Source organism: Carassius gibelio, chromosome A11, assembly GCF_023724105.1.
Source record: "Carassius gibelio isolate Cgi1373 ecotype wild population from Czech Republic chromosome A11, carGib1.2-hapl.c, whole genome shotgun sequence".
NCBI lineage: Eukaryota > Metazoa > Chordata > Actinopteri > Cypriniformes > Cyprinidae > Carassius > Carassius gibelio.
The window spans coordinates 11,367,420-11,387,268 of NC_068381.1; the positions used below are offsets into that span (position 1 = coordinate 11,367,420).

Consider the following 19,849-nt stretch of genomic DNA (forward strand, 5'->3'; position numbering starts at 1 on the left):
TCATTAGAGTATTAATATGCTCAAAAATGGTAGTTGACGTACTTGCAAAGACACTTACAGTAAGTTTATCTGTTGGTTGACCATCATATTAAAGTGTTAGCATGTATTTACAGTAGCAGACATACTAATACTCCAATGACCGCTAGTTGATATGTAGTTGCAGAGTTACGTATCACAAACTTTCTAAAGGGTACCATCAAAATAATAAACTGATATTACAATAAAAATAGTTCAAAGTAAATGTGTCATATTACATCTGATCTGATATCTGATCTTATGGCTGTCTGAGAGAATTTTTATTATTATTATTATTATTATTATTATTATTACTACTACTTACCACTCAACTGAGACTGCTCTGCTCTCAGTTACTGAAGCCCTGCGACTAGCAAGAGCAGCTTCAAAATCCTCGGTACTCATCTTACTGGACTTGTCTGCTGCTTTTGACACTGTTAATCACCAGATTCTCCTGTCCAGCCTCAGAAAGATGGGAATCTCTGGAACTGCTATCCTGTGGGTTAAGTCCTACCTCTCTGACAGATCCTTCAGTGTGTCTTGGAGGGGTGATGTTTCAAAGTCACACCACCTTGCTACTGGGGTTCCTCAAGGCTCAGTACTTGGACCACTTCTCTTCTCCATCTACATGACATCTTTAGGATCTGTCATTCAGAAGCATGGCTTTTCTTATCACTGCTATGCTGATGACACCCAACTCTACTTCTCATTCCAGCCAGATGACCCGACGGTAGCTGCTCGCATTTCAGCCTGTCTGAGTAACATTTCTAGCTGGATGAATGACCATCACCTTCAGCTTAACCTTACAAAGACTGAACTACTGGTGATTCCAGCTAACCCACTGATTCATCACAACTTCTCTATACAGCTGGGCTCGTCAACCATAACTCCTTCGAGGACAGCCAGAAACCTAGGAGTTGTGATGGATCATCAATTAAGCTTCACTGACCACATTGCTACAACGACCCGGTCCTGCAGGTTTGCCTTATAAAACATTAGGAAGATTAGACCCTTCCTGTCAGAGCAAGCAACCCAACTTCTTGTCCAAGCTCTTGTTCTCTCCAGACTGGACTATTGTAATGCTCTCCTGGCGGGCCTTCCTGCATGTACTGTCAAGCCTCTGCAAATGATCCAGAATGCAGCAGCAAGGGTTGTCTTCAATGAGCCAAAAAAAGCTCATGTTACTCCTCTCCTCATCAGGTTACACTGGCGACCAGTAGCCGCTCGCATCAAATTCAAGGTACTAATGCTTGCCTACAAGACGACCACTGGCACGGCACCAACTTACCTAAACTCACTGGTTAAATCCTATGTGCCCTCCAGAAGTTTGCGGTCTGCAAGTGAACAACGCCTTGTGGTGCCATCCCAAAGAAGTTCAAAATCACTCTCACGAACCTTTTCCTGGACTGTGCCCAGCTGGTGGAATGACCTCCCAATCTCAATTCGTACAGCTGAGTCTTTACTCATTTTCAAGAAACATCTAAAGACTCATCTTTTTCACCTGCACTTAACCTACTAACACCAGTACTTTTCCTTTTCTTGTCTTTTTCATTTTATAAAAAATATATATATATATATATATATATATATATATATATATATATATATATATATAAATGTAAATGTAAATGTTATAAGTGGTCTTTGACTACTTTAAGTAAAGTAGCATAAGAAAAATGGCAACATAAGAGACTTATAATACATTATAACTATGAGAAATATAATCCATTGTAAAAGTGGATGGAACCTGTTCATTGTGTTATAAATCATCATACTCTTAAAAGTTATAACCACAAGTAAGTAAATATTATAATATATTAAAACTGTTCTTATGAATATTCATGAGATGATACAACATATTATAAGGTTTTTTATAATGCATTATGCATTCATTGTAATGCCTTAAGAATACCCTTATAATGTATTATAAATATGGGCTTTATAGAAAGTGTTACCAAATATTTGTATTTCAAATATATGCTGTTATTTACAACATTCAATTAATCAAAGAATCCTGAAAATATTATCGTGGTTTCCTCAAAAATATTAGGTAGCACTTTTCAATATTGATAAGTGTAAGAAATAGTTATTTTAAATTGCAATAATATTTCACAGCATTAATGATTTTAATGTATTTTTGACCAAATACATTATATATAAATACACCCTTGAACATTGAATTTTTTTTTTCTTACTGACCCAAAACATTTGAACTGTAGTGAATTTCTTTATACAATTTTTGTGTTTATAGATAGGTCATACCAAGTAAACAAAGTTCCTGTATTGCTCGATAAGATGTAAGTGCCAAAAAAATCTGATTTGAGTACCGGTAAATAGTAGCAGGGCTGGCGCGAGCCTGGCAGCTCAGGGTCACCTTGCCTTCTGGCATCCCCTCCGGGTAAATCAGACTAGACGGCTGCTCCTCAAACACAGGCCCACTGTCGTGACCTGACACACACACATCCCCACCTACAAAAATGTGCCATCCATTACTGTCTGTGAGAAACATTTCAACAAAGATTGTCACAAAATTATTTTGAGTCAAAAATGTTTCTTTATTTAATCAAATAAGGTCTTAATGCGTTACTTTTAACATGGTGACCCCCTGAATCACTCTTCAAAGGGTTTAACCAACATCCTCCTCGTTACCAGATGATTAACTACTAGACAACAGCACACTAAATGAAAGTCAAGGGTATGGTAAAATGTCTGTGAGGTAATCTAGCTGAAGTAGTCTTGTCATGCTCAGGTCTTTTTGTACTTTCTCTTTTGACAGCTAGTGTATTGTGCCAAACAGACAGATATAGGGGGGTCGTGCGTGCCTAACAACTGCAGCGTATTTGCACTCAGAGTGGGAGTGTACTCCACCCGGGGAAAGACAGCAGGGGATACAAGCTGTCAGATATAATAGCATGCACTCAGATATTTTGACAGAACGGAGGGGAACAGGGGAATTTGAATACCGTCTTGTAAACGCATATGATGCATTATGTGTTGGGTCAAGAATGAGTATGGATTATATGGGACCGTCACCGTGTGTGTATTTGTGTCAGCATGTGCATCTATGTCTAGGATTTTACTTTTCTACTTTATATAAACTGGTGTTTCCAATGGACTTGAGACTGTGTATTAAAAAGCAATTTGTGATGGATTAGAATACTGAATAAATCAGTATTAATCAGTTTTGTGTGTGTGTGTGTGTGTGTGTGTTTCAGTAAAAATATCTAAACACACTAATTTATATGTAGATATAAGTATCTTTTTCAGGGAATATACTGAACTAAATCAAGTTTAATTTTCTTCCCCATTGGTATGTAGTGATTAAAAAGTAAACAATTTTTAAGAAGAAAAATGAAGTGAATTCAAGACATATTCTCTAAAAATAAGTTTTATTATCTTATGCATATTATCTTGTTTTCAAGTCAAAATATATGGATATTTTAAACAATCTTAGAGAAAAAGACAGAAATACTGATTAATAATTTATTTTTCAGTCTCTATATATGTGCAGACTTTTGATTTATGAATTTGTAATTTAGAATTCACTGGGGTTCTGGATGCACAGGCATATATATGCATGTCTGTATGCAAATCAGTGTATGTATGCAGTTCTGGTGAGACCCACAAGAATCTAGGTCAATAAGAGAGAGGCAGGGGAAGAGAGATGAGTTGAGAAGGGAAGCCGGCTCCCCAGGAGGTTTTCTGCTCTGAGATTACAGTAGAATTCAGTGGTGTGTTGGCTGCTTTCAATAATGGGGATAAACAGCTCCAAACTGTCACTGAAGTTCTTTTCCACTGAAGTCTTTATGTATAGTTACTTCTGTGTACTAGACTAGAGAAACAGTAATTGTTTTGTTAGCCAATTCCTTCTCAATGCCTGTGACAGTACATCCAAACATGGACATTTTTCTCAGTAGCTGTACCTATCTGTCCGGTAACAAAGTCTGATTTAAAAGTTGGTATGTTTGTGTAAAGTGTTGGTACTTATAATTGTGTATAACTTGAATTCTGATTAAAAAGTCTACAAACATTTCTGCATCATCATTATTTTTTATATTCAGGCAGTTGCAGACCAAAATTGTTGAGACGTTATTTTGCTTGGTCACTTATGTGGGTCTGATGGCAGCTCCTGGCCAGAATTTGCTGCAAAGTGGACCAGATTGTATGCCTGTGAGACTAGTACAACTTTTACTAGAGTACCATTTCCCAAGTTAATAGCTTTATGGACAAAAGCACATTTGTATCAATGTTTAATGGGGCCTGGATTACTTCAGCCATCAAAAACACCTCTCAAGTAAATCAAATCCCTTCTGCCCACTGATCTAAGATAACACAATGAATAATTCATCTGAATTTGTATCCTCCTCACCCACCCCCATGCCCAAAACCACACATCCCAGACATGATCAAAGTGACAATGTACATTTCAATTATGTTTCAACAAGAAAATGCTGGAGCAGAGGGAATACAGGAAAACAACAACAACAACAACAACAACGGGTGAGTGGTAACAAAGTTTCACTAATGGGGGAGGGGCTGAGCCAAACTTACTAATTATATTTGCAAATGTGATCTTGAATAAGATGAGATGAAGGGAGACATCAGATCAGATCTTACTTACCCAATGCGTAGCTCAGAGCCAGAGCGCTGAGAGAAAGTAGACACAACAGAATCCTCATCCTCCTACTGCAACCACACCCAGACGAGAGACCGAGGACTTTCAGCTCCTGATGAGAAACAAAAAACCAGATGACTCACCAAAAAAAGAAAAGAAAATTCGGTCACAATTTAATTCGGGGACCAGTTCTCACGATTAACTCTGACTTTTCCTTGGTAAACTCACTTATTTGCTACTTATTAATAGTTAGTAAGATAATTGTTAGGTTTAGTTATGGGTTAGGATTAGTGGATCTAAAATATGGTCATGCAGTATAAGGCATTTATACAAGTATTAATAAACAGTCAATAAGCTAGTAGCATGCATGCTTCCAAATCTACCTAACTTTCTGGTTTCTGTAAAGCACAAAATAATATATTTTGAGGAATGTTGGTGACCAAACAGTTTTGGTGGCCATTGACTTCCATTGTACTGAGAAAAAGAAAACACTGTGAAATTTCTCAAAATATCTTCTTTTACTTCCTACAGAAGAAAGAAACTCATTACATTTTAGAGGTTGAGGACATAGGTGTGTACAGTACATGAGGGTGAGTAGGTACATAGGTTTTTGGTTAATACATCAGGAATCTTCCTGTGGATATTCTTGTGTTTTTCTGTGTCTGTTTTACAACTAAGAAGAATCATAACAGCCAAGGCTGTGTGTTTTAAACTGGCAACAAATTCTGAGTTATTCTGACTGTATTCCTCTGAAAGTCAGAAAATCTACTCTACATCATCATATTCACTGCTCTATCGCCTTTATGTGTCACCTGCTGATGCACAGCTCGGAGCCAGGTCTAATAAAACAGAGGACACGTGACTCAAATTGTCTTGTGGCTAAATTGATAAGAGAGTGCCGGGGAGCAGCTGTTTTGCACCATTTGCCATCCTGTCCTTACATCTGCTTTGAGTGTGCAGGATTGTTTCCTTCACTGTGCAGGATAACCCACGCCCCAGCCCAGTTCTGTAATTGGCAATTGCACATCTTTGTCCTGGCCCAAGTAATGACAATCGCAGCAAGGGTTGATGTTCTGCAGTTCCTGGTACAACTGCAGGAGAAACTGAGAACCAAAGATGTGCTATTTGCGATGAGAACAGCCCCTTCGAAGCATCCAAGCGGTCGTTTGTAGAGGTTTGAAAAAGACAGAAAGGGGCTTTCATCAGAGAATTTCTTCAATTACACCAAACAAGCCTCTGATTGCCATCTGACTGCACTCAAATGCTTGTTTTATCAGCACTGCTTCAGTGTGTTGTCACAAGTCTTTTCAACTGCACTCTATTTAGCACGGTATAATGTGCTGGCTGCCAGAATGTAGCTGACAGGATTTTTCCTCATGCTGCAGTAGATGTAGTACTATATGTATAAATATGAGAGGGATGTTTGTCAAGGAACACACAAATCATCAATGCTACAAATTTTATGAGTTCTGTTATGCTTTGATTTACTGTTGATTGGCCTCAAATACATAAATAGCTAATAACATTTCTTTGTAGTCTATCTACCATTCTCTATCATCAGGGATAGTCTGGGACCCAACAACAGTGTGTCACAAAATTCGAACTTGTTAAATACATAGATTTTACCTATACTTTTACCTACGTTTTAAATAAAATAAAATATTTATTATGTTATTTTGATTACTCGTACATTGTTTTTTTTTTTTATACTGCAAGAACAACACTTTATATAACAAAATATATAAGCCTATTGATTTTAACAATATTATTTGACATAAAATAATTTTTACAGTACATTTATAATAAATGTATTCTTAAATTGCTGTTTTAACATTGCAAAAGCAACCTTTTAATGAACAAAATTATACACAACATTTTGATTGCACAAGATCTTTGTGTATCTCTCAGGTTCACAGCTTTCTAGAGTGAATCATGCTTCTTCAAACACTGTTCTGTTAAAACCCCTGGTTTTGCTTTGTCCATTTCAAATGTCAGTGCTGAGGAAAATCATAACAGCTCGTCCAGCTGGTATGAGGTCATACAGCTGAGTGATTTCTGTTGGCGAGAAATTCTACACACAGAAACAGAGTGAGTCTGAAAATGTATACTATCATATTGCTAAAGAATAGGTATGCATGGGCCAAAAATCAGTATCAGCCCAAAAAAAAACTATTATCTGTACTATCAGCCTATTTAGTTCTGTGTAGGTTAAAGTAATAATAATGCATTAACGCAGCACCGTTAACACAAGTTCTATTTGACCCCATGAACCCCCTGTAGTTTAAGCCAGGGTTGCTAGTATGGCTAGGTGATATGGCCAAAGATATCATATCTCAGTATTTTTTGGCTGAAATGCAATAAACATATATGTCTGTATTCTCTACATTTTCTATTTGGATTGAAAAAAAAAACAAAAAAATATACAGTATATATATACAGGAAAATACAACAACAACGGGTGAGTTTATTGGCTCAATTATGAGCCAAAATGGGCTAAAATCATATTACATTCTAACATTGTAACATTACAGTCTAAAAACAAATGAAAATTAAATAAACAAGAGCACAGCCACAGATTAATTGCATTTTATTTTTTATTACCTCATTACTGCTATCTGCTATCATCAAATCCATCTGTTTGGCACAGCACTCGAGTCTGTCAGAGTATAAACTAGACATGTTAACTATATATTACCAGATATTTTAAATCCCTTAATATAAAGCATGCCTCATGTTTAGTACAAATTGGATTATGCACTTACCCCACAGAAGCTCACTCTGTGTCCACTGCTATTATTCAGATGCGCTCATATACGCGCCTCATACCATATAGCCTTTTAAAATATATATTGATATATGGTACAAACTCGATATACTGTGCCGCCCAGCCCTAATTGCTAGGTGTATTGTTTTCCCTGCACAAAACATTATTTATAATGTGTCTCGAATCCATTTATCACAAAGACCTTTGTGCTTTGTAACTTCTGATAAGAATCAAAGTCTCAGCTTTTAAATCCTGTATATTTTATCACAAAATTCTAACAAAAAATGTCCTTTAGACACTTTTAGATGTGGCGTGATTGATCACTGTAGCAGCTTTGTCCCAGCGCGTGCCGAACTGTGTGTGGAGAACTAAACGGTTCGATTTTTTTCAGTGAACCGTCCCATCCTTAACGTAGTAAGGAATATTACAGAAATTGAATAAAGTGTAAAAATAATAAACTATATAATCTTAACATTAATAATCAGGTAAATAAGGCTGCTGTCCCTTTAAGACAGACTGAATGCTCCAATATACTGATACACATCCGGTTTTACCCATACATTTAACAGTACATTTAAAAAAGTACATTTAAAAAATAAATAAATAATGAATTCTAAGTAACTAAGTAACATGGTTGCATTTAATTAACTGGATTTGCATCACCTGTACTAAAACATTTCTATAAATTTTTGCAGGGAGATGGTGCCATCATTGTGGTTATTATGGACCAATCTGTGAGCTTTTGCCTCAAAATTATATCAGATTACCCTATATATATGCTTTATATTGGTTTTGACATTCAACACAAGAGGGCCCATCAGTATAAAGTCCTAGTGTTCCCTATGGCCATTTCGTCCCTGCCTAGTGCTTGCCCTCATACATTCATCTCTGAGTGAGTACTTCCTTTTCTTTATAAAAAGTAATATTTCTTGTAGGACTCAAGGACTGCCTAGGGCAATGACGCTCATGCCACCCTGACATCTGCTGATGAGACTAAGCCCCCCAATGGATCTTTTCCACTTTTGGCCTGTTTAAGTCAGGTATCCATGTAGAGACTTCATTAAAAAAAAATAAAAAAACATATCTAAGGAATTTTTTATCAGCCTAGATACCTTCATCTACCGTACATACCTTCAGGTTCTGCTGGACACCCATTTACAGTTTTTTTCAGTCGCTAACAAGCATTTGTCCAAGCAGTTGTCACATTTTCAAAACTCTAAACACAATTAGCACAGCATCTGTCTATTGTGGCCATACCATTCACACATTTCATGTCGTTTTCACACAGTATGGAGTCATTGAACACATTTCCACAATGCTTACATTTTCTGAACAGACAAGCTATACCTCCCAACAAAATTATGGATCGTTTTTGTAGTATTTACAAATGTTAACACACAACATCCCACAATAGCAAAAACAATGTTCCAAATCTTAGATACAGTATAAAAACCTCTGCTTCTGCGATGATATCAGTTCAAAAACAAATTATCTTAGCTGATTTATGTTGTGTAAATTGGGCAAACCACAAGTGATTCCAATCCGGCTTAGACTCAATGGCAGGGGTTATTTTTTTCTATTACATTGACACTTATACAATAACAGGAGGACTTTGAAGAGTGATATTTTTGGAAACAGAAACAGAAAAAGACAAACACTGTAATGTATGGACGAGGAAAAGTAAGAGCAAGGGGCCCAGTGAGAGGAGCAGGAGCAGTGAGAGGAGCAGTGAGAGATGCAGTGAGAGGAGCAGGAGCAGTGAGAGGAGCAGGAAGCAGTAAGAGGAGCAGGAGCAGTGAGAGATGCAGTGAGAGGAGCAGGAGCAGTGAGAGGAGCAGTGAGAGGAGCAGGAAGCAGTAAGAGGAGCAGGAGCAGTGAGAGATGCAGTGAGAGGAGCAGGAGCAGTGAGAGGAGCAGTGAGAGGAGCAGGAGCAGTGAGAGATGCAGTGAGAGGAGCAGGAGCAGTGAGAGGAGCAGGAGCAGTGAGAGATGCAGTGAGAGGAGCAGGAGCAGTGAGAGGAGCAGGAGCAGTGAGAGGAGCAGGGGCAGTGAGAGGAGCAGGAGCAGTGAGAGGAGCAGGAGCAGTGAGAGGAGCAGGAGCAGTGAGAGGAGCAGGGGCAGTGAGAGGAGCAGGAGCAGTGAGAGGAGCAGGAGCAGTGAGAGGAGCAGGAGCAGTGAGAGGAGCAGGAGCAGTGAGAGGAGCAGGAAGCAGTAAGAGGAGCAGGAGCAGTGAGAGATGCAGTGAGAGGAGCAGGAGCAGTGAGAGATGCAGTGAGAGGAGCAGGAGCAGTGAGAGATGCAGTGAGAGGAGCAGGAGCAGTGAGAGGAGCAGTGAGAGGAGCAGGAGCAGTGAGAGATGCAGTGAGAGGAGCAGGAGCAGTGAGAGGAGCAGGAGCAGTGAGAGATGCAGGAGCAGTGAGAGATGCAGTAAGAGGAGCAGGAGCAGTGAGAGGAGCAGTGAGAGGAGCAGGAGCAGTGAGAGATGCAGTGAGAGGAGCAGGAGCAGTGAGAGGAGCAGTTAGAGGAGCAGGAGCAGTGAGAGGAGCAGTGAGAGATGCAGTGAGAGGAGCAGTGAGAGGAGCAGGAGCAATGAGAGGAGCAGTGAGAGGAGCAGTGAGAGGAGCAGGAGCAGTGAGAGGAGCAGTGAGAGGAGCAGGAGCAGTGAGAGATGCAGTGAGAGGAGCAGGAGCAGTGAGAGGAGCAGGAGCAGTGAGAGATGCAGTGAGAGGAGCAGTGAGAGGAGCAGGAGCAGTGAGAGATGCAGTGAGAGGAGCAGTGAGAGATTGTTTTTATTTTACCCCCCTTTTTTATCTGGGCTTTTTTGCTGTTGTTGTTTTTTGGTTCAGAATGCTCGTATGTGTTTCATGGATATTTTGTTCACTGTAAGCAATACTGTCAAACCTTTTCTGTTCTATCATACCGTGTTTCTACTGTACCTCCTGCAGTAAACAGTAAAGGAAAAAAAATAGCTTTTTACTGGAATGCTTTTGAATGTGAACATTACTGTATATTTGGACATACAGTTCCTAACCAAGAAATTTAGTGTAAAACAATGAATTTGCATGTTTTGCATGCAAATACCTGTAAAACTGAGACTGAAAAGTCTATGCAGTTTTTGTAATGTCAACAATAGCCAGTATTCTGAAACCTGGTGTAATTTGATTGACTGCATGTACCTTTTGAAGTGAAAACAAGTGTTATTCTTTGACAGAATAATTTAATTTTGAGTCAGATTTCCAGTGTTTTGGTAAAGTTGGTGTGTGCAGAGAAAGATGTGTTCTATTTTGAAATGAAGACTTAGTATATATTTAACAAAATGTGTATTTGAGAAGAAAATTATCCATTTGGCCAATTGTGTTTTGTAGGTGTGAGTCTGTGTTAAGAGTTTAGAAAAAGTATCTGAAGTATGGTTAAGCGCTTGTTAGCGATTGAAAAAAACTGTAAATATGAAGGGTACTGCATCTTCATAAAAATGCTTTGGTCTACAAACTAACAATCAAATTCCAATTCTTAACATCTGATACAGCAAGAAACATATTGCTTGGTCTGAATATTCCTAAAGTGAATAAAATTGGTATTCACTGAACCGATCCAAAGCTGATCTAAAATGTATGGCTTAGTGTCCCCAAGTCATGGCTTTGACACTGAATAAATATTCAGTGTTTGCAATCTGAGTTTGCCGATAAAGTTAGCACTTGATAGCCAGAGCTAAAACAGCAGCAGTGGGGAGGAATTATAATGATGATCCATGCAGAAAAGGCAGATCTATATGTTCTTGCAAAAAACACGTCAACAACACTTATTTGAAAACTACAAATAAGTTTCTGGCTTACAGCTTTGCATTTAAAAGTGCCGAAAATGTCTTATGAGTCATTCCACAGCAAATTTAAGTAGAGGTCTGTGGATTCAACACCATGTGCATCCTTTAATAAGTATTCATGCCATGACTAGCTATTTGTTGTAATTGTTTGCCATTCGACATGTTTGTTCAGAGCAGTGAGTCATTTACTCAGTGTTTGAACAATGACACAAAGCTTGAACTTACTGTTTCCAGACTGAAAGTCTTGGGTACATTAAAACCAATCATTATAATGACTATGCAATTAAGCCTAGAATCTATGAACCGTGACAATAAAGCAGAGCAAAAAGCATGATTAAATTGTAAATGGCAATGTGTAATTAACAGATACTACTGAATACTATTGAAAGCTTTCAGTGATATTATTATGTTTCTATCCAGCCATGTATTGAAATGAAACACAAGGGCAGCAGGGTGTTTATTAGGTCATTTTGAACTTTCTCAATGGGATACATGAAAGCTCATTTTGTGTCATTGCCTGTTTACATTCAGATTTATATTTCAAATTTTTAAACCATAACAATCACTTAAGAACTTTTAATAAAGTCTTTAGTTTTGTTATTTTCATAGTGGTTCCCAATGGTGATAATTTTGAGACTAAAGGGTCTACAAATCCACACAAGGGCTCATTGACTCTGCTGACATACTGACTCTTAGCCTTGTGCCGTGCATTTTTAGGCCTAAGTCTCGTCTTTGAGGCAGTGTTGATCAAATAAAATGCTGAATGAGTTTTAAATGCTGCTGTCCAAAAAAAGGGAACATTGGTCTTTATTACAAACTAAAGCCAAGCAATAGGTGATGTTAATTAAAATAATAAGTGAAAGATTTGAATAACACCTAACATTGTTTTGGAGGAATTTTGGCCCACTCATCTTACTATGTTGCACCATTATTTGTTTATGAACAGCTCTCACCACAGTATTTCAGTCTGGGCTTTGACTGGCTATTGTAACCTTGATTCTTTTCTTTTTAAGCCATTCTGTTGTAGATTTGCTGGTATGTTTGACTCTACAATACTTTAGCATACAGAGGCGTTCATGGTCGACTCAATAACTGTGAGGTGCCCAGTTCCTGTGGCTACAAAACAAGCCCAAAACATCACCTCTCCACCAGCATGATTGACTTTTAGTATGAGTTGTCTGTGCTGATATGCTCTTTTGGCTTTGACCAAATGTGGCACTGTGCATTATGGCCAAATATTTCCACTTTAGTCTTGTCTGTTCAAAGGACTTTGTTGCCTGTAGAGTCTGAGGTGTAGTTGCTGGGTTGTCTGCAAAGATTGTACTGTCTGACCATGGGGCGAATTTCCGGGGACATCCACTCCTGCTCTGTCTTCCATTTGTGAATAATCTTCCTCACTGTGGAATGATGGACTTCTTTGGAATTGTTTGGAAACGGCCATATTACCCTTCCAAGATTGATGGCAGCAACAACTGCTTCTCTAAGATCACTGCTGATGTCTTATCTCTGTGACATTGTTTTATCACACACCTAAAGGCTCCAGACCAGCAAACTGTGAAAACTTCTGCTTTTACAGAGGTGCTCACACTAGCTGATGATCAGTTAATCAAAAATATTTGACTAGCAGTGCCTGACCATTACTTACCCTCTGTTGACAGTAAGATTGTCCTTAGTTTGTCACCCATGAATTTTCCATTTTAGCCAAGTTTTTGTTAAATAAATAATGACAGTGTGTTATGTCATGTGTTGTTGTTCATCTGAGGTCTTTCTTTCCAAATTTTAAGACCTGGCTGCCAATGACCAGATAAATGAATTTGAAACCAATGAAACCATGGAATTTAATAGGGCGTCCTTTCTCGTTCACATGACTGTATGAGTGTGGTAGCTTTTATTTAGAATACTATTCCAGCAATTTCATTTTGCTTGTATAGAACATTGTGTGGTTGTCCATGGCCCATATATTGAGTGGTTACCTAGATTCTCCTATAATATACCTGAGGACTACTGTCATACCAATTCTAACTGGTGCCACCACAATAGACAGGATAGCACAGATGCCGGGAAAAGTGCTGAGGCTGGGTACAGCATGGCTTTAGACAGCAGCTTGTTTGAATATCTGAAACCAGATCTTGGAATAGCTCAAATTTCACAGATCCAAAGACCTGTGCTAAAGTATAAACAATGGTATCTTTAATTTGTGTTAAGCAAAGCTTGAGTACTCCAAATTGGGTTTAAGCTGCACTGTGGCGCCTCTAAATTTGAATATATTGTGAAAGTCTTTCTTATGTATAATGCAGATTTCAAATGCTAAAAGAAAGGATACATATTCAATACTGGGTGATTCAATTCGGTCTCCCACTTTGATTTTATATATATATATATATATATATATATATATATATATATATATATATATATAAAAATTAAACACTAGTTTTAAAGGATATTTTATATTAGCTTTAAATATTTAATCCATTTTATTTTTTTATTCTATATTATATTAGAATTCATAATATTTCAATCTATTAATACTTAATATTTTAGATAAGATAAGATTATTTAGATAAGATAAGATTTATTATTTTTATTAAGTAAATTTCGCCCTAAATGATGAATCACCCATAAATATACAGGATGCACACATTCAGTACATAGATTTAATACAGCAGCTTATGGACCACCAGTTTCAACTGTCCTCATGCATTCACACAATTAACTGAAAAACAGCCAGAAACTTACCGCGCCTTCAAAATCATCCAAACGATCTGATTTACAAAAGGTGAAATATATTATTATTTTTTTAAGTCTGCAAAGGGGAGGCAATGAGGTTTTGTTAAATGTGTGGAATACACGAAAAAAGTCTGCACACTCAGAAAGAAATTACATGCAAAACATTTACTGAAAGAAACATGGCCCTGATTTCTGGTGGAGTGTGCAGACTTTTTTCAAAACAAAATATTTAACAAAATCTCATTGCCTCCCCATCCCCTGGAGATGTAGCTACCCAACTCACAAGAGAAAGTGTGTGTGGGTGAGAGACTCGAGAAGACAAACAGCCTCATGTGGACCCACTAGCCTCCTATAACTGAAATATCAACATGATAGTCTTTGAGTGTTGAAAGCCTGCCAGGATGAAATATCCTGTAATAGCTTTGGCTCACTTCACAGAGGACAATGATATGCTTGTCCTTTTTGAAGAGGAAACAGACTGAAATTTGGTGACCTTCAAAAGCCTGATTACAATCTTTCTTTCTCATATCTAAAAAGGAGCATTCTTTGACAATTTTAATTCAGAGAATAACTTTTTAAACACTGACAGATATCAATCTCGATTTGTTAATACTAATCATGTGTACCCACTACCTCTCCTGCAATGATACACATAATATAATTTATGACTACCTTTGTCTCATCTAACACTCACTTAAAAAACACTTTAAAACCACTAATAATTTAATAACACTGTTAAATGCAACTTAGGGTAAATATGACAAAATATCTATTTTCATACTGTAATAATTTTTTTAATTTTGTGATGCCTAAATTCACTGTAGCATTTATAATGTTTTTTTTTTGTTGTTGATAAAATTTAATGTTATTTTAAAATCAGACTTTAATCAGTTATCACAGGAAAATAAATATAGCTTATATATGAAACAGAAATACTGTGAAATATTATTATCATTTAAAATAACTCTTCTATTTTAATGTTTCCTATTTTACATTTCCTACTGTAAATATATTTTAATGTATTAATTTATTTTAATTTATTATTTGTATTTGTAACTTATATACTGTGATGATAAAGCTGAATTTGAACCATTACTCCAGTTTTTAGAGTCACATAAGCACAACAGAGCACAAAAGATGCTTAATATTTTTGTGAAAAAATATTGCTTTGATGAATAGAAAGTTCAAAAGAACTGTACTGAACTGTAAATGCTTTTAGTGTAACTTTAGATTAATTTCATCCTCCCTATGTGCTTGCTGCATGAAATTATTAATTTCTTAAAAAAAAACCTTACTGGAATACAACTTTTGAACAGCATATAATCTTGTATAATATATTTTAATCGATTCACAGCCCTTAATTTTAACCATAATATCATTAATATTATAGCTGACTGTTCCACTATTCTTTTGGCTGAAATAAATTTTACCGATGTCTTAGTGAAGAGACCAGCAGAAACTGCATATAGAGCTCTCTCTGTTACACATTTCCTGTGATAAGAACCATTAACAGATGACACAGGGATGGACGGCCGTACCGAGGGAGAGACTGCAATTACGATGCCCAGTGACTTCAGTTGGAGCATGCCATGTTATCACTGACAGATACAGCATCTGCAGCAGCAATGTCTGGAGTAGAACAATGACGGCTCTATGTCCCAGATGTGCTCACTGCAGGACACAAAACAGAAGCTCATCTGTACTTGAGTACTTCACAGTAGAGATCAGAGAACTGAGAAATGCCCCACTCTTCCTCATTTATCACCTCCATCCTCAAACACAGGCCCATCCATTCTCTCGAATGGCCGTATCTCAACAAGACCTCCATAACCCAACAGATGTGGTGGTCCTTGACCTTTATCACCCTCTGACATAGACATCTGAACTGTGGTCTCTGACCTTCCCAGTGAACTATTTGATAAAAAACATTTATTAGCACTCCAATTGAATGGTTGTACTGCTTAAAGCGCTCATGACCTGGATGTGTGCAGATCAGGGTTAAGTGAGTACATTCTCATAGGGATGAATGAGTCGTTCAAATATATCTGACGCTTCAGTTCAGATTCACTTGGCTTCAGTTAAAACTTCCCTTCAGTAAGCACATCATCCTAAGTTCAAGGCTTCAATGCTCTCTATAGGATCATTTTTCAGAAGCTGGACAGGAATGCATTTCAGCTCCCATACTAATCTAATTTCATCTCACATTAACATAGATTCTCATAGTACTGTGGATGCATCTCATTCTCACGTCATCCATGATCTATGAGAGGATTACTGGGTCACTTTAGCTTTCTAGAAGTGTCTTTTAGCTATATACTGAAATGTGAATATGGAAATAATCATTAATGAAATTATAGTTAAAGCAAAAGTGCGTTAGTAATTAATTAATTAATTATTAAAATTGAAGTGTTCATGAAACCATTTTTAAAACAGACATTCGTTGCCTTGCTGAGCTATTTTCTACAAATTTTGCCATCTTAAAAAAAGACTTTTATTGATGTAACTTAACATATACATTGAAATCAATCACTTGACTTGAATAAAAACAGTTTAATTAGATGTTAACATTTGAAATACATTTTGAGATTATTTGACTAAATATATCATTTTGAGCAATGAGTCATTCAAACAATTGTATTTAGGCCTACTCACATCACAGCATAAACAAATGAATCATGTGCACTAGCTTCAAGTTTGCCAACTGCCCAGATTCAGAAATAGGTTTATTGATCGGAGCTGAATCACATGTCCTAACCTTGACATTCCAGTAACAAAGCAGCATAGAAACCATAACATTCTGAGGCACAGAATCTGCCTCATTTCCTTCAAGCTCTAGGGAGTAAACAGCATGAAGTGTAGCAATAGATATGATGGAGACCACTGCTTAAAAGAGCCTGACTATTAAAGCGTAAAGAGTAAGTGGATGATTTAGAGACCAATTACTAGAGCCCTATGATTTCCACGATGCAGAAAACAGAATAGCGGAATTCAGTCATAAAATGGAATTTGCCAAATTTTGGGTTAATAAATCAAAAGTAGCTGAGTACACTTAAATCAAAACGTGACATATACTAGTGTCTATGAATATTAAGCCGCAAAAATACGACTTAAGTATTAATTTTTCTTAAAATTTTAATAAATTGTTCTTAAATTGTTTAAGTTTCATGATTTAAATTAATTATACAGGCTTTTAGATTAATACAATTTACTCTAACCATAAAAAAAGCAGAATTAGTGAAAAAAGGGCCCTAAACTGTTTAGTTAAGAGGGTATATGCCCCCAAAAAAGAGAAATTCAGCTGGCAAGGTAAGATGACACTTTTTAAATTCAAAGCTATGACTGGAGTTAAAATGGTCGGAGCTTCAATAAAGCTAAATATATTATGTTCTGCATTTATAGAATAGGTAGCATATAGAGGTTCATTTAGAATTTGAAGTAGGGGTGTCGCGATATACCGGTATTGATGATAACCGTGATATTCAAAGCAACAATTATTGATCTCGTGTTAATTTGGTGTGTGACGATATAGCGATAACCGCAATATTTAAAATGATCAGTTCTCTTATGATAACTTAATAAATGTTAATAAAGTACATCTTATTGTAAAGTGTTACCATTAATATTTATTCATCATACTGTTGACAAAATTTTCTCTCTCGTTATTTCATAGGAGCTTCAAAGAAGATGGAGAAAGCCAGAGTCTTGTGCCCTGCGTTTATCAGTATAGTGATGTTCGTTGGTTGAAAAAGAAAAACTCAATAAACAAAGTAAAAATGATTTGACTGATATCTTTCCCCCCAAGGTTTCTATAGATATCACGGTATATCAATATCGTGAATTCTTATGGCCACAATAACAGTGGTATGAAAAATCTAATATCGAGACCTAATTTGAAGTATTTTTGCAATTTTTTTTTACCATGTCCTGTCTTAAACATGGCACATAATAAAAAGAGAAAGATGACTCATGAATTTGTATATAAAATAATAATATTAATAATAATATAACAATGAGTACCCCATTCGAGAAGCAAAGTACACAAAAAATGGCATTCTCTAACTGCCATATGGTTTAAAATCAATATATTTAGGGCCAATAAGGTTGTTGTTGTTTTTTTTAAAGAAATTAATATTTTATTCAGCAATGATCTAAAAAATTGAACAAAAGTGACAGCAAAGACATCTACAGTACGTAGTTAAAATAAATGCTGGAGAATCCTGAAAAAAAACAAAACAAAACGTATAATTTCCACCAAAGAATATTAAGGAATATTAAGCAGCACAACTGATTTCAACATTGGTAATAATAAGAAAAGTTTCTTGAGCATCACATCAGTATATTAGAATGTTTTCTGAAGGATCATCTTAAAACTAAAGACTGGAATAATGGCGGCTGAAAATTTGGTTTTGTCATCACAGAACACAGAACATCACATTACATTCAAAAATATATCAAAATTGGAATTGTTTTAAATTGCAATAATATTTCATCTTTAAAAACAAAATAAATTATAAAATAATTTATAAATTGGATGTATACTTTTTTATAAGGGAAAGTTGGTCTATTTTTGTGTCACTATGGATTGAATATATGTACCACATGGACAACACCCATAAAAAAAAGAACTGGACCACTAGGCCTATCCAAACGCTCACCCTCATCTGCTTTTGAAAGCATGGGGATCTTGTGAATGTTTTATGAGGCTGGTAGATATAGCACACGCCCTCATTCCTGTAGATTGTGAAGCTATATTTACATGAATTATTTTATAAAAGTTCTAGGTCATAAAACTGCCAAAATCTGAGTCTGCCTGAATCAGCAGCATATTGTCCAAGTGCTTGCGTACTACTGTTTTTTTTTTTTTCTTTCTCTGTCTCTCACCGTCTCACATTTTTGGTTCTAGCCGCACACCTGGGCACACTGATGGGGCTGCTGCAGGCCAGCATTAGCAGTCTGTGGTGTACTTTTCCACAGTGCTTCACTGAGCTTTAATTTGCTGCCGCTGCTCGGTCCATCACTATCAGGTTTAACCCTTGGCCATGGCTGTCCCCAGCCTCCAAAATGCCTTCGAAATGCTCTCTCTCACTACAAATGTCACCAATAAAGTCACTGACCATTTATATACCTTTATTGCTTTGTGCAAATTTCCTTTTCCAGGTTTCAAAATGTGGTTGAGCTAAAATCCTGAATAATTTATGATGTGAAAACCCAATCAAGTTCAGTTTCTGGTCATGTTCATTAGATCTAACTTCTAAAATACTTCTGTTGATTCAGATAGCAAGTGCCTGCAAAGAGTGCAAGTAAAACTAAATGAAGACTGATTAAAAGCATGAAAAGCATGTGGCAAAATGCATGGTGAAAATTCGCATAATACGAAGTTTTGTATACAAGTGTAATAACAGTAATAGTTGTTTTATTAAAATATATATATATATATATATATATATATATATATATATATATATATATATATATATTTAGACTATGTAGTCTATGTTGGTTATTCACAAATTACATTAAATGCCATACACAAGAGTTTCCTTCAGATTGGCATTTTTGAGCGCAGGAAAATATTGTTTATGCATTCAGTAATCTAATTTTGTTTTGGGAGATGGACCTTGTTGGGAAACCGAATAGCCTACTACATCGCCAATCTGGAGCCATCTCCATTCATGTCACCCATCCGCGTTTTTACAAGTGTCTTCCAGTTCCCATGATCACAAACGCCTGGCTGGTCAGGTTTGAAAAAATCTGCCACCTTCACAGCCCTAATTACAGAGAAAAGCCTAAAATGATTCAGTCGGTTCTCAGTACAGTTTTTTCTGAAGTCCTACAGATTCAACTGATAACGGAATAAAACCCGACAAATGAACCGAGAATTTCGTGCCACATGGCTGAGTCACAG

General features: G+C 36.6%; 1 protein-coding gene across 1 annotated transcript in view; it reads right to left on the minus strand.

The window, feature by feature from the left end:
- LOC128022349 (contactin-2-like) overlaps window positions 1–19,849 on the minus strand; it is a 36,328-nt gene that overhangs the window by 15,003 nt on the left and 1,476 nt on the right. Inside the window, exons 2-3 of the mRNA XM_052609779.1 lie at window positions 4,637–4,742; window positions 2,343–2,484 (exon numbers count right to left, since the gene is read on the minus strand). Coding sequence (XP_052465739.1) covers window positions 2,343–2,484; window positions 4,637–4,694 — 200 coding nt within the window. The 5' untranslated portion in view covers window positions 4,695–4,742. The remainder of the gene's footprint in view (window positions 1–2,342; window positions 2,485–4,636; window positions 4,743–19,849) is intronic.